Here is a 15,688-nt window from a genome sequence, read left to right as displayed (position 1 = left end):
ATTTAAACTGTTGAAACTGTGTCATGGACCACGCAATGTTTCGGTTCCAAAACACCCATGTGTTGCTTTTACATACTTTCGCTCCGTACAATTACTTTTCACGCGAGGAACTATTTGTGAGTAGGCGTTTTCATGAAACGCCCACCTAAATTATTTCGGTTCGTTGAAGGAACTCACTCACTTTGTTCACAAGCAAAACAGTGATAATCAACGGTGTATGATAGACTGTAACGCACTCATGCAGACCCACCCAAAAGCGCAAGAATTTAAGACACTTCATTACCAGAACGTCGGTGTGACTATTCGACGACTGAAACAGTGACCGAAGGTTCCATAGTATAGGCTACCGTAACTCAACGTTTTAGAAAGTCATTTCTTTTAGTCGCCTCACAATGTTACGCACTACTGCATTTCGTTACAATAAAAAAAACGAATGTACGACTTTCAGGATTCTGTTTAGTAACATTAGAATCTATCAGATTTTGGAATAAACCGTAAAAAAAAGTTTTTATATTTACCCTACTGCTAATGGCAACCAATGTTTGTAATGTTCCAACAAGTCTAAAAACATTATTACTTTACCTCTGAAAAAACTCGGTTAAAAAAAACGAAAATGTGAACCTTTTACAAATAATTTTGGCACAGTAGGATTTTAGCATTGTTAAAACAAATTACCAACTTGTAGCTCTTTAGCGCCCTTTGGCGTTTAATTTCAGTTGCTAAAAATTCGCGCGGAGAAAGCGATATATTTCAGTAAAGCAATAATGATCACAACAACCAAACCAATGTGCAGCTATGACTGCTATATATTGATACTGTTATCTTTTGCCTTTTGTTAGATATGTCTTTCAAATTGGTAAACCTTATCCAGGTTGAAACCAAACTTAATGAGAACTACAGTGTTTTTTTAGTGTCAAACTGCTTTGTATAAATAATAACACATAAAAGAAACTTACCTTCTTGCCAGACAATCAAATCCACTAAAAGTCATTCGCGAGACTTTACCAGGCGATCCTAGTAGTAGTAAGCCTACTGCAGCCTTGTAAGTTACAAGCGATGATAAACAAGCAGATATTTGTCCTGCGAGCAATCAACGCAAAACGCCTCAGACTGTGTAGCCTATCACGCGCGGAAGAAATTGGAAAATTGACTGGGCCTGTTGCCGGGCTTAAACTGCATGTTTACTTTTGTTATTCAAAATTAGTACATCTAGTATAAGTGCCTTTATGGGCCCACAAGTAAGGAATAATCCGGTGCAATTTTAATGTAAATCTGAGGTTGCAAGAAAGAGTTAACCTTGCGTGTTTTTGTGCTGGTATTTTAGGTATGAGTGGTTGCCAGCGGAACTGCTGTTAATGTCGGACTACGTTTTATTGTTATCTTAATGTGTCACTGGTGCGTTGGTATTATAACCTAGGATAGATGTGATTACCTGCTGCTTCGTGTGTTTTGTCGGGGAATGGAATATTGCTTATGAATCATGGCTTAATCCGGCCGTAATATTTTATTTGTGTCGCTCATGAACAATCGATTGCACACACGTATACCTTTGGCCAAAGGCGCTCCAATGTGTTTAGTACGATTGTGGTCAAAGCGTACACCACATGCTTAAATATATTTGTCATATAGTTTTTTAGCCATTTATAAATCAGCTTGGCGCGTAACAGAACACACGATAACAGAAAAAAGTGAAAGTATGACGCACGTGGGCTATATGGCAACACTTATATACAACAAAAACAACTCTACATATTGCATCAACGTTGTTGGTTGATTTAATGTGGGAAATCGTTCCAATTGACATAAGCTCCAATTATTATCGACGATCGCCCAATCCCCCGTAATCCAATACCCCTTCGCTTAATTGTCCTTGATCCTTTACCAAAGCTGATTTGTCTGTTGCTTGCTTTTGTGCCTTGCTTTCTATAGTAATCGTCTTCTCTGCTTCACCAGGCGAGTACTTGTGCTTCAAAGGCAATGAGCTGACCAAGGCCCTGTCTGAACTGCCGTCGTTAGCCATTCTACCATACATTGAACCCTCACTGCCACTGGTCGAAGGCTGCTGATATAATCGATTAGGCATCATGTCTTCGCCGTCGACATCAGCGCCCAAACCACCTTCAAAACGGTCATTTGTGCTGCGTGTATGCGCAGGGGCGATGCTTTCATCTGCGTAGTAACGACGGTATATACGAAAAGCAATAATCATCCCCAAGCCTTCAAGTCCTTGAAATAAGGCGTAGTAAACTGGAAACAAGAAATAAGCGTCCATTGTTTCTTTGGCGAACGCCATCTTCAGAATTATTGAACTGAGCGGGCTGTTCTGGCATCCAGTCTCGAAAGCTGCAAATACAAAAGTTTGAGAGTATTTGTCTCAGTTTTTAATGCATTGGGAAGGATAGAAACATGACACTTTTAATTAATGCAAATAGCCCACACAACCACAGAGATATACAATGATTGGGATTTTTTACTGGAAATGTTTTTTTGTGAACAATATATACATGAATGTTTTAAAATGACTTTAGAAATGTTAAACAAATAATTTTTCGTCAAAACCTATATTGCACAGTCATATTATGTATCGCACTGTACATATACGTGTCTGAAAAAACAAAAAAAGGGCAAATGGGTATAAACGTCTACTCCTGGAGAAGGACACAAGACCCTGAAAAAGTAGACGCAGGAGCAAATTATGTTGTACATCAACAAAATACACAATGTTCTTAGTCAAGTAAACGTTAGTTTGTCAGTTGTATATTATCATACTTTTCGAATAAACGTGACATCTTCAGTAAATAATGCCCTTGCCCTTACAGATCATTAATATAAATTTTAATGATCAAATACTTACCGACAGTTCTTCGACTTGCATCGGGTAGTCTCATTCCTGTTGTCAACAAGTAGCCAGTAGCATATCCGATTAAAGGCATGATCATAGCAATAAGATACATCTTGCCCGAAATGGCAGCAAACAAGGTAGTCCCAAACATTATACCGGAGAGAGTCATGAGAGCAATAAAAGAGACTCCAACGCTAAATAGCGATATCTGCCAAAACAACAAGCCAAAATTGTGACACTTTTTAAACGATATTTACTGGATAATGTTTATAAAGCAGTAGTTCTTTGACCTACGGGAACTTATGTAGATGCAAAAGGACATTGTTTAAGTCAATGGTACCAAAACTTTTGTTGTAAGTTTGGCTCGAATATCTATGAGGTCATCTATCTTAAATCTGAATGTTTAGTCACAAAGTATTTTTGACCAAATTAAGAACATTACTGTCGAAATACGGACATATATCATCATGAAAATAACAGAGGGGAAGATTCAAACTTGGTAATTACCTTTACTGGGAAACTACACCAAAAACGGTTGAGGAACACTTCATAAGTTGAGTTGTTGAGTTGAGTTGAGTTTATTTCGCCGGGCAAAATCGTAGCAGCACAATTGCGCTAAAATATTTAGCAGGCCGGAAATAGCTGCGCAACGTTCAGACGTTAAAATGCGCGACAAAGATGAGGGTACAATTGGTGGAGGGATGGAAGACGCGCTGCAGCTACACCGTTATTATAAGCGTTATTTGACGGGGACTCACATCAGAGGGTGAGGTTGGCGCATTTGGACATCGGGACTGGGGGGCAACGTTGGTGGAACCAGTCAAGTTGGGACCTAAAAGCTAACCACCCGTGTTAGGGAAAGAGGCCGGGGTTCAACAGGAAAAGAAACCACCCAAAGAAACCCTGTTGGATAGTTTCAGGCGCCGGAAGAAAGGGTGCAGCACGAAACTCAGTGACGATATTAAACAGTACTAAAAAAAAGAATGGCACAAAATATACAAACAGATAAATAAACAATTAACAAATAAACAAAGTAAAGTAACATTAAAAATAAGTCTTTTGGTGGTCACGTCTCAGAGAGGGGTTCAGGGCTTCAGGAGTTGGTAATGACCTAGCCAGTTGCAGCTGCCTGTGGAAACAACTGCAGCAAATTATCTGCTCATGCAACTACCAGACATTAGCACACTTGCAAGTAATTATGTTAGTTCACAGCACGCGGTGCTTGATATGTTTAAATAGTTTCAAAGTGAGATAAAGTGCAAGTCATCATAACACAAGTCATCACAACAAAGTGCAAAGACAAACCCACACACACACATACGCACGCATGCGCTGAAGTGCAATAACAGTTAAGTTTACATATGCTTTACTGGTAATAACCAATTGAATTTGTAGTTTGCGTTACAACAGGATAATTTGTTAGTAGAAGTGATACTAAAGTGAGTGTATAATGCTAAAAAGCGGTCATTGTACAGACATCAACAACACAAAACACATGCAGGTTGTTTGCCATTGTATCGGACCTTGGTTGCATACGACTAAAAGCTTTTAGTTCTAAGCAAAGTGCAGGTGTTATGATAATAGTAACAGGATAGTTACATAATTCACGTCGGTGCTATTAGGATTTGTGCAAAACATATGAAGTGAAGTGATTTGCAAACGTTCTTGCGCTAGGTGCATTTCTAATTTTTTCTGGGATGTTATTCCAAATCTTCGGACCCACATATCTAATTGACTGCTAACTTTGTATTGTGCGGTAAAACGGTTTTAAGAAAGAGGAGCTGGCACGAGTGTGCATTGTTAGGTTGTTTACATTTATGAAATTGTTGAATATATCTGGAAGTGTATTGTTATTATACTTATACATGAACAAGGAGGTTTCAAGCTCGAATAGCTCCTTGATGGAAAACAGAGAGTTTTCCTCCATTACTTTGGTCAGATCACTTTTATGTTTTAAGCCAAATACACATTTTAGGAACTTATGACATATATTCTGGAGTTTGGTAATTAACCTTGATTGCCCATGGTGCCAATTGATTATGCAGTACCGTATGTGGGAAATAATTAAACAATGATACAGATTTAAAAGGGCTTTTTTATTGAGAAATTGTTTTATCTTGTATACGATTGCCAAGCTTCTTTTACATGACGAAATCAGTTTGTTAATCTGCTTCTTCCAGGATAGCCTTTCATCGAGAATTATTCCTAAAAATTTGATGGATTCTACCTGCTCTAGTACATGGCCTTTGATTTTAACTTGAACCGGTTGACAGCTGTGGTTTTGTTGACGAAAGAGGATGGTTTTAGTTTTAGAAATGTTGAGGGTCAATTTATTAGCAGTAAGCCAGTTATTAATATTGGACATTTCATTGTTCGCCATGCACTGTAGTGTGCTGTTGGATTTAGCTGATAATAAGATGGTTGTGTCATCAGCGAACATTAATGGCGATCCAAATTCTAGACAATTAGCGACGTCATTTATGTAAATAATGAACAATAGGGGACCTAATTGAGAACCTTGGGGTACGCTAGAGGGATAGAGCACACATTTTCTGATGTGGTTCTGTTGTACACCACTTTTTGTGTGCGGCCAGTAAGATAGCTTTCAAACCATTTGTTAGCAATACCGCGTATTCCGCAATGATTTAGCTTATGTAGTAGAATTTTGTGATCTATTGTATCAAACGCTTTTGATAAATCCAGAAATATACCCATGGTTGCTAGTTTGTTGTCTATGTTTTCAGCAACCTGTGCTATAAGCTTTGCGGTCACATGACTAGTTGAATGATTAGGCCGAAAACCGAATTGGTACTTAGTAAAAAAATTAGTAGATCAAAAAAATGAATTTATACGAGTAAAGACCAGCTTCTCTAATATTTTCGAAAGGTTTGAAAGCAAACTTATTGGCCGGTAGTTTGTTGCCAATTCACGATTTCCGTGTTTATAAATAGGGACTACTTTTGCCAGTTTAAAATCATTCAAAAAGACTCCTGAATTAAATGATTGATTAAAAATATGAGCAAGACTAATAATACAGTTTTCAGGCAACGCTTTTATTACCTTGATAGGGATTTCATCAAAACCATAGCTCAGTTTTGGTCTCATTGATTTTATTATGTTTTCTATTTCACCAGGACAGGTCGGAAACAAAAACATTGAATTAGTTTGTGGGCGATCCAAGAATGAGGTGAACGGTTTTTCTGGACTATCAAGAGAATCTGCAAGATTTTTGGCAATTCTTGAAAAATAATCATTAAAGTGATTGGAAATTTTGCATGAATCATTGGTGGGACTGTCATCAACAATTATAGAACTTACACCGGATGGTTGAGATCTTCCTAGAAGTTTGTTTATTACCGACCAAGTGCTTTTCACATTGTGTTTTACCTTACTAAATAAAACTTGATAGTGTTGCCTCTTTTTGTGGTTCAGTTTGCGATTGTATAAGTTCCGTATTGTGTTGTACCTCCCCTTTCGCTCCTTTGTTTTCTTATTCAAATATTTTTTGTATGCTTTTTGTTTTGCTATAAGTAGTTCAGAAAGTTCCAAGTCACACCACTCATTTTTACTAGTTTGTCTATGTTGCCGTTTTAAAGGAAAGCATTGTTTAAAGTGTTCTTTAAATAAATCACAAAACAGGCTAAATGCATGATTTGGTTCATTTTCACAAAGGATATGTGAAACATCAATCTGACCCATTTGTCGTGAAAAGTTCTCAATATTCTTGTTGGAATACTGTCTCATTAATGTTGGTTTATTATTATTTTTCTCATTGATATCAACACAAACCATAACTGGGAGATGATGAGATATAGAGTCAAGAAGTATAAAGGATTGGGTCTGATGTTTAAAGTCATTTGTCCAGATATGGTCAATACATGTGGCACTAGTATCTGTAATTCTGGTGGGTTTGTTAATTATGGGAACAAAAGAACCTTCAAATAAAAGACCAGTAAAGCTATCAATGTGGTTGTTGTTTGTATCCAAAAGGTTATAATTTAAATCTCCAAGTATGTAAGTATGATTTTTTTACTTTTTATAGTAACTAAAACATCAGTTAGCAGTTTCAAAAATTCATTGCCAGTGTTTAAGTCCTGTCCTGCTGATCTATATAGTTCCACAAGTTATGGTTTCGGTTTCGAACTCTATGTCAACAAAAATTGACTCGAATACTTTTTCCTGCATTATTGTTAACTTTTCACATATTGAGTATGTTATGCCAGATTTAATATATAAACCAACACCGCCACCATTTGTTTTACGTCGGCTGTTGGAAATGAAATTGTAATTCGATAAGTTACAATGTAAACCTGGTTGGTTGTTTTTAATCCATGTTTCATTAATGCCAGTGATACTGGGCCCAATGGTTAAGTTTTTTATTAAAGACTCCAATTTGCAGAAGTTGTTGGGGTTAACAAGTGAACGTATATTAACACAGATAGCTGAGAAACCATGCCCAGAAGAAGCATAACAAATTGATTCTGGTATTTCATTTGATTATATATATATCTACCTGAGTCTATCAGATTACTGGTGTTATTGGGTTCACATTCATTGTCTTGTTCATCATTCATGTGGGAAAGAATATGACTTTCCATAGAGTTAGATTCTACTAAGCCCTCATACTGGCATTTAAGTTCATTGTCAGTCAGTAAAGTAAATGGAAAATTGGTGGAAGATTTAGTTAGACTTGTAGTGCTGGTAGTTTGGCTAGGAATTGACCCCATGATTATGCCCCCTTTCTCGCCTTTAGGTATTCCTCTGACAGGCATAGGATAAGCCATGCTCATATGTGCTGTTAGTAAAACATTAATTATATCTGAATGTAGGTATAGTAACACACAGTGTGATACTTTAAGCATGCAAATTATGTATGGGTTGATTTAGTTAAGGGAATCTAGATCTTCTATTTTACGAATCACCTTTTTCTTTCCTTTAACCATCACATGGATGATGCCGTTGTTCGTCCAATTGGTAACAAATAGTTGACAAGCTCAGTATGACTCCCCTTGGGAACTTTGTCAGCACCATGCAGTTTCTTCTGCCATACTGCTCAAGGTCATCCAGATCCTGTTCACAGGTTTTCATCCTCTCATCAAAGGTGCGGATTTCTGACTCGAGTTGAGTAAGTCTGATCCTCAACTCACCAGCTTCTTTTACCATTTCAACAGAGGTTCCAGCTGTGGAAACAGAATCAGAGCCTTTTACAGCAGTAGCAAGTTCTATTTGATGTTCTAACTTATCTTGTCTTTCTTTAAACTCCTCAATTGCTTTGGTTAGCTTCTCCATTCTTGTGGTGTTGGTAGCTCCTCCCATGATGATTTAATTAATCAGATACAATTTATTCAGATTTTAAATTGAGCAAAATGGCTTTTAAATATTCCTAAGCAGTCATGTAACTTATTCAAATAGAATGATGGAAGGATTACTGGCTGTTGTTGGTTTAGTTTAGCCTATTGTTTGAATAAACTATTCCAAACCAGTTTAATATCTGTTTGATAACGTTTGCCAAAAAACGATGGCCACTGCTACAAGCATTTTCGTACATTTTAAAAGCATTGAAATTTTAAGTTTGGTTTCATACGTCTGATATAGAAAATAAACGTCCCCAGTTGACATTTCTTACCTTCAACACAGTGTTGGCAATCTTGTCGTACTTTGCCTTTAGTGCGATGCCGAGTGCAACAGGTAAGAAGGGCATAATCAGGGTGAGAACCACACCTTCAAAGGGTACATAGCCGCCTATGACCGAAACATCAATATCAATCCAACTCCCGTACATAAAAAGACATAGTGGCATCAGAATGAAGGCGAAAAGGGTTGATACGATAGACATCAAAACACTGCAAAAATGTCAAACAATACGACAGTTAGTGACCTGCCAGCAGCATCAACCATGCAATTCAGTATGAAGCAAATTTACCCCTGCGAAAAAAACGAACGCACCTCATATTTAAACCGTGTGTGTGATATGGTAATCACGAGTCATCACTGACTCATGGCGGCGTTTTTACATAAATATTGGGCTCATCATTATAAAGTTTAAAGAGCTCTTCTGGCAAATGTGATTTTATTCCGACGTTTCGACGTCCTATACAGGTCGTCTTCATCAGGGTAAATAACACTGAATGCGACTAGTACAGTGCACGATAAACAAAGGAAAAAAGGGAAAAAAAATAGAACGCAAGCACGTAACAACGCAACGAAAACACCGCGCGATAACAAATGATTGACCCTCTAATCTTTAAGCAGGTGCCTGCAGCACGCTGGAAGCATCACGTCTGTTTTGATGTTCATTGTGTTGACCCGTTGGTGAATATTCCATGACTCAAGAAATAGTCTTTTCCTGTAGTCAGGCTCCCGGGCCACAACAGAAGCCGCATTGAAATCAATACGGTGGCCTTGTGATACCGCGTGATTGGACAGGGCCGACTTCTTTGCGTCGCTGTTGGCAACATCCCGCTGATGTTCTTTTCGGCGGGTGTTGAGTGACCTTCCAGTCTCCCCGATATATATTAACGGACACTCGGCGCAGGGAATAGAGTATACAACACCACTTTGTTCAAGGGTGTCGGTTGGATCTTTCGGGTGACTCAGTAGCTTGCGGAGAGTATTGGCAGGTTGAATTTCAACCGCTACGCCGAAGTCACGCAACATACGCCGTAGAATATCCGTCAATTTCGGTATGTACGGAAGTGTCACAAAACCCTCTGTTTTTGGGACACGTTGCCCGTCCATCACGGAGAATCCAGTTGGGGTAGCCGTTGTATTTCAAGGCTTTGCAAACCTTAGCCAGTTCCGCCTCGCAGTCGTCGCTATGAGTGCACAAGCGTCGTGCCTGATCTTTTAGGGAACGAACCACCCCTCTTTTCTGGTATGTGGGGTGATGAGATCGAAAATTGAGAAACCTGCCGGTACTCGTTGGCTTGTGGTACACTCTCGAGTACAAGACGCCGTCATCGGTTCTTGTGACTTGAACGTCTAAAAATGGAAGACAGTTGCGCCTCGTTGAGATGCTGTAAAAATGCCTCAACCTTGTTCTTAGCAATGACACAAAAAATGTCGTCAACATATCGCCGCCAGAATCTTGGTGGGTTGGCAAATGTTGATAAGGCTTTTTCCTCAAGCGCTTCCATTGTCATGTTTGCGACAACCACGGAGACCGGGGAACCCATCGCTGTGCCTTGAACCTGTTGATAAAAGCTTCCCCTGAATGTTAAAAATGATTGCTTCAAGCAAATCCGCAAACCGTCCACAATATCCAACGGGACCCATGGTGTTCTGTCTTTAAGGCTATAGTCGTTTAAAATCCTGGATGACGCGATGTCCATCGCCAATTCCACAGAAACACTTGTAAAAAGTGACACGACGTCACACGACACCATTAACTCTTCGTTGGACAGGGGCGGCAACTGTGCTATCTCTTGAACAAACTTGGACGAGTTCGAAACAGTCCATTCCGTATTGCCCACGAGCGGAGAAATAACTTTCGCTATAGGTACTTCGCAAGATTGTAGGTTGGAGTACCAACAAACGAAACGATTGGTCGCAGAGAGATGCCTTCCTTGTGTATTTTTGGTAAGCCGTAGATGCGCGGAGCGGAGCCGTCCGTGCTATGCAGTTGATGGAATACGGCTTCAGAAATGCATTGCCTCTCTGTGTGCAATTTCCCCACGAACTTATTAAGGACGCGTTCCGACTTACGTGTTGGATCACGCTTTAAACGCTTGTAAGTCGAAGTATCCAGTAATAAGTCAGACATTTTCTTGTCGTAATCTGGGCGGTTCATGATGACAGTACAGTTACCTTTGTCTGCGGGTAAGATCGAGATATCTTCATTTGACCTTAAACTTCGGATCGCTTGGTGCTCGGTGTTACTGAGGTTGCTTTGACCCATTCTGTGTGTGCGAAGGCAGTTTGCAAGTTTGCCTTGAATGATTGCTTTAATGTGCGCGGGTTGCTGCCAAATTCCTTTCTCGACTGCAGCAATAATTTGTTCTTTCGGTACTATACCCGTGGTGCAGTGGCAAAATTAAGACCAAGTTGCAACACTTTGGTTTCATCAACCGTCGGTTGGTAATCAGACAGGTTCATGACCCAGTTATGCATCTTCTGTCTTTCCACTGCAGGTCTTCGTCTGTCGCACATGGAACTCAACGATGTCAAACGCCTTTTACAATCAATCATCGCACGATTGTAACGTGTATTAACTCCGACGTTGGTGTGGTCTAAAATCCGCTCTAACTGGTCTTGCGTCAAAAAGGTTCGCAAAGCCTTGAAATACAACGGCTACCCCAACTGGATTTTCCGTGATGGACGGGCAACGTGTCCCAAACAGGTGACCCATCCAAAAACAGAGGGTTTTGTGACACTTCCGTACATACCGAAATTGACGGATATTCTACGGCGTATGTTGCGTGACTTCGGCGTAGCGGTTGGCGTTCAACCTGCCAATACTCTCCGCAAGCTACTGAGTCACCCGAAAGATCCAATCGACACCCTTGAACACGTGGTGTTGTATACTCTATTCCCTGCGCCGAGTGTCCGTTAATATATATCGGGGAGACTGGAAGGTCACTCAACACCCGCCGAAAAGAACATCAGCGGGATGTTGCCAACAGCGACACAAAGAAGTCGGCCCTGTCCAATCACGCGGTATCACAAGGCCACCGTATTGATTTCAATGCGGCTTCTATTGTGGCCCGGGAGCCTGACTACAGGAAAAGACTATTTCTTGAGTCGTGGAATATTCACCAACGGGTCAACACAATGAACATCAAAACAGACGTGATGCTTCCAGCGTGCTACAGGCACCTGCTTAAAGATTAGAGGGTCAATCATTTGTTATCGCGCGGTGTTTTCGTTGCGTTGTTACGTGCTTGCGTTCTATTCTTGTTTTCCTTTGTTTATCGTGCACTGTACTAGTCGCATTCAGTGTTATTTACCCTGATGAAGACGACCTGTATAGGACGTCGAAACGTCGAAATAAAATCACATTTGCCAGAAGAGCTCTTTAAACTTGATACTATGCCTGGCAGCAATAGCTGATATATCATCATTATAACTTGTTCAAATAGAATTAAAAAATAAAATAATACAGTTTCATATACAAGTTTACTGTGCGAAAAGACACTACTGCATGATAAATATAGAAACCTGTATGAAATAATACCTAATAGGAACACAAATTAAGTATAACGTATGCCATTTTACTACACGGATTGACCTAACAATACATTAGCTACAATGGTCAAAGTTGTTGATTGAGGTCATTCATGGCACAGAAATTAAAACATCTTGTTTGGAATGTGTTTGTCGGCGCAGCGGTCATTCAATTCTATTAGCGGCAGGCAAGTTGCAAAGATCTGGTACGGCCTTTAACGGTAATAGCAATCAATTGGGGTGAACCAGAATGCTGAATGTTTCGCCTTGAAGTTCCTATTTGGCTAATCTTCATTGCAAGCCATCGATTGAACTGTCCCGGTTTCGGCGTTAAAAACTGCTGGTATTTCCCTAAACTCCGGGATTGGTATTGTTTTAGACATGAATAAAGTTAATGTAGTTGTTCACATGCGGATGGCATGTTTTTACGGAGATCTTGGCCCAAGCGATAGCCCATGTCTTTAATGCTCGACTATATTAAACTGATGGACCTTCAAAATAGCTAGTGGTCCTTGTTATTTTAAGATCCATGTTTTTTGCCCAAAATGCGGAACGCAAAAACATCGCTAAATATTAATCCAATTTTTGATTTGCGTGTTGTTGTATACCATATTTTTTTCTACTAGTGTAAAGCACAAAGCAGGCCGGTTTAAGACGAATGGTGTATAAAGAATGTATAATCTTGTATAGGTTAGTTATTCGTACGCACCTGAGGTTGACGTCGCCGTAGAAGAAATAAGTAAGCAGTTTTGATAAATTGCCACCTGGACAGCCTGCAGTCACTATGACTGCAATGGCTGCCACTTTATCCAGGCCAAACATTTTCGACATCCCCAAACCCACCAGACCCATGATACCAAACTGGAAGGTGACCGCAAATGCAATACCTGAGATTTAGAACCATGTAATTTAAAAACCATTATATGCTACCGATATGCACAACCTATGTTTTTTATTAAAATTAAAGAAAATTCTAATTTACAGATACATAGACATAGGCATATAGGCTATCCTTACGAGGGAAGTGGTTGTAAAGTTTATCTTGAACTGATAAATTCGTTTGAACATGAAATAAAACTTTCTTGGCATAGAAAAAACAAACAAACAGTGTAAATACTAATTATGCTACGTTTACAGTACAAGAATCCTCAAAGAACTGGTAGGGTGGCGGAATTTTTAAACCAACGAAATTTCCTTTGCCTTAAATTAACAACCGCTGTCACGAAACCCAATAACTTGGAAAAGCAATTTACCGAGAGCATCCAGAAGATGTTCTTTCATCACCGATAGATCGATGGTGCAGCCAAAACCAAGCATCGTTTGAATAACCAGCAACACCAAGATTGCTTCAATGCCTGAATTTAAATCTGGGCTCTTTTGAATTCGCTTCACAACTTCGGAAATGTCGTCATCAATCAGAGTGCTTGTTTCCGTTGAATATGTTGGCTCTGACTCAGGCTTGTCCGATGCTGAGGATGTAACGCCTTCCGATGACGACATTGATGACGTATTGTCTGTATCGTTTTCGCTTAGCATTCCAGCTGGTCGTTGCATAAATTTTGCTCGTTTTGGTGCTGAATATCGCCCTATGCCTGACCCGTCATGGACGTTATTTATCTCGTTTAAGAACATTAAACCTTCGCTGCGTCCGGCTTTGGCTTTATGGCGACGAGGCATGTCCAAAGCGTTTGACATCATAAGAGCCACAATCAAAAACACCAAACCAATTCTAGGCAAACCACCCATTTTGTATCTAACTTTTACTGCAAAAGAATAATTTCAGCTTGAAAACTGCCACGGCAAAGTGCTTAGTATTGATCCTAAAACTGCTATTTTAGTCAACCAACGACCTTTTCTACGTCACATCGACGTGTGCTCAGCTGGCTATGAAAAATTCATGCGTCGCAACGGATCACAGCTAATTGGTTCTTTTGAACTTGCGGAAAAAAACAACGTTCGTTGCAGTGACGTGTTCACGCCGCGTGCCTTTCCCCGTAAAGCGAATTTGTTATCTATTTGTAACGACGTTCAATAATTCATAAAACGGCTGTAAAACGATGTGCCAAATTACCGCATGTAACAGATATCCCTCAGTCAACAATTCTAAGAAATCAAATCTAAAAAGTCCTTTGTCTTTGAATACTGTCTAACTAAATTAAAGCTTCTTAACCTTTTCGCTGTCGTCCAATTTAACACAATTGTTTCAAAACTAGGTTAACAACAAGATTTTGTTGACAAATATAATTTGTTATAGTGGAAAAATTAATGCACTTTGTTTACCTATTTACAAAACGTCCTGGTTCCATTTTCTTACTACAAAGCTATTGCGGTTTTCCAAACTCACTTTACGGCAGTCTGAACAATAAATGCAACGACTCCAAATGCAAGTAACTCTCAGAGAAGCATCGATTTTCGCCTTTTTCGGGACTAGAAGCTGTTACGGCTTTTATCGATTAAGCCAGGGGTGTCCAAAGTGTTGCCCGCGGGCCAAATGCGGCCCCCCGGTGACATTTCACGTGGCCCGCGGCTGTTTTCAAAATGTTTCGCAAAAACGTTTTTGGGTTTTTGCGACTTGCGACTTCACGCAAAAGCCTTCATGGAACTTTATTTACCGGTAAAAGCAAAGTGTACAGGGTGCTGACGCAACAAATTTCCACAATTTCCTTAAATCCCGTATATTTTTGCTCAATTTTCAAAAAACGTTGGCCCGCGGGCGTCTTCATCTGGCAAAAATTGGCCCCCACTAAAAAAAGTTTGGACACCCCTGGATTAAGCCATATGAAGACATAAGGCGTACAGCTTGCATGGGGAATTGCTGCGGGACATGTTACCAATGTCTAGTGCCAGGAACATTATGACCATTGGACATATTGGCCTGGAAGTCTCATAAAGTATTGCACTATAACTGATCAATACTTCAACGACCAGGTCAGCCTTTCTTTGTCCTTAACCTTCTGAACTTAGACGTATTTCCTAATTGCGATTAGTAGCAGTTGATTACTAATTTTATTGCCAAAAGTGGCACGCAGAGCATTTGAAAATGGCACAAAAGCTTTTATACATTCAAATGGTTTATTCGGATTGGGTCGTTCTCGTTAATACGTTTAAGACATGGTTAGGAAAAAAGTACCAAACTTTGGCCCGCGAGTTAATTTTAAAACCAAAATTGGCACGGCGGTGTGTTCGAGTTGGACACCCCTGCTATAAAGTATATCAGAAACAAAAAAGTTGTCAATAAGGCAGCGGTTTTCAAACTGGGATCCCGGGTCATTTAGGTTTAAGGTTCCGTGAGGCAAATTTCGGGGGACCGCGAAATGGTTGAAGTTCTTCAATGATCTTATTTGGCGTCCGTTTGTGCCATTGAATCAGTTTAAATCAAAGTAGAATCGAGAATCGCCTGTCTCTATTGCTACGCAATAGCCGTTATTGCAGGGGTGGCCAAGCGGTCAAAGCCTAAGATCCATATTTTTTATTGTGTTACCACAAAGAGCCACATTATACACATAAGCACATTTGTTACATGACTCGTCCCTTCCTCACACAGAGAGACCTGTGCTTAGCCAGATCTATTCTAAATGCCGCACACCAACATAATAATGACCCCATTTGACTTGTACAGACCACGGGCCAGTAATTTTTGAACAATAAATGGTCAGTGCAAACACTGTCTCTCACACAAAACTC

General features: G+C 39.8%; 1 protein-coding gene across 1 annotated transcript; it reads right to left on the bottom strand.

Annotated features, from left to right (window-relative positions):
* Positions 1-1,485: 1,485 nt before the first annotated feature.
* LOC145238068 (hepatic sodium/bile acid cotransporter-like) lies at positions 1,486-13,813 on the bottom strand. Its single transcript, XM_080101109.1, has 5 exons — positions 13,258-13,813; positions 12,714-12,891; positions 8,469-8,685; positions 2,855-3,050; positions 1,486-2,343 (listed from the first exon to the last, which is right to left on the bottom strand). Exons 1-5 carry the CDS (start codon positions 13,748-13,750, stop codon positions 1,817-1,819), a joined length of 1,611 nt encoding a protein of 536 aa, XP_079957235.1. The 5' UTR covers positions 13,751-13,813; the 3' UTR covers positions 1,486-1,816.
* Positions 13,814-15,688: the final 1,875 nt, after the last annotated feature.

The sequence above is a fragment of the Phallusia mammillata genome, chromosome 7 (genome assembly GCF_965637545.1).
Source record: "Phallusia mammillata chromosome 7, kaPhaMamm4.hap1.1, whole genome shotgun sequence".
NCBI classification, from domain to species: domain Eukaryota; kingdom Metazoa; phylum Chordata; class Ascidiacea; order Phlebobranchia; family Ascidiidae; genus Phallusia; species Phallusia mammillata.
Note: the sequence above shows the minus strand (reverse complement) of the source record. Positions and strands in the feature narration are given on the sequence as shown.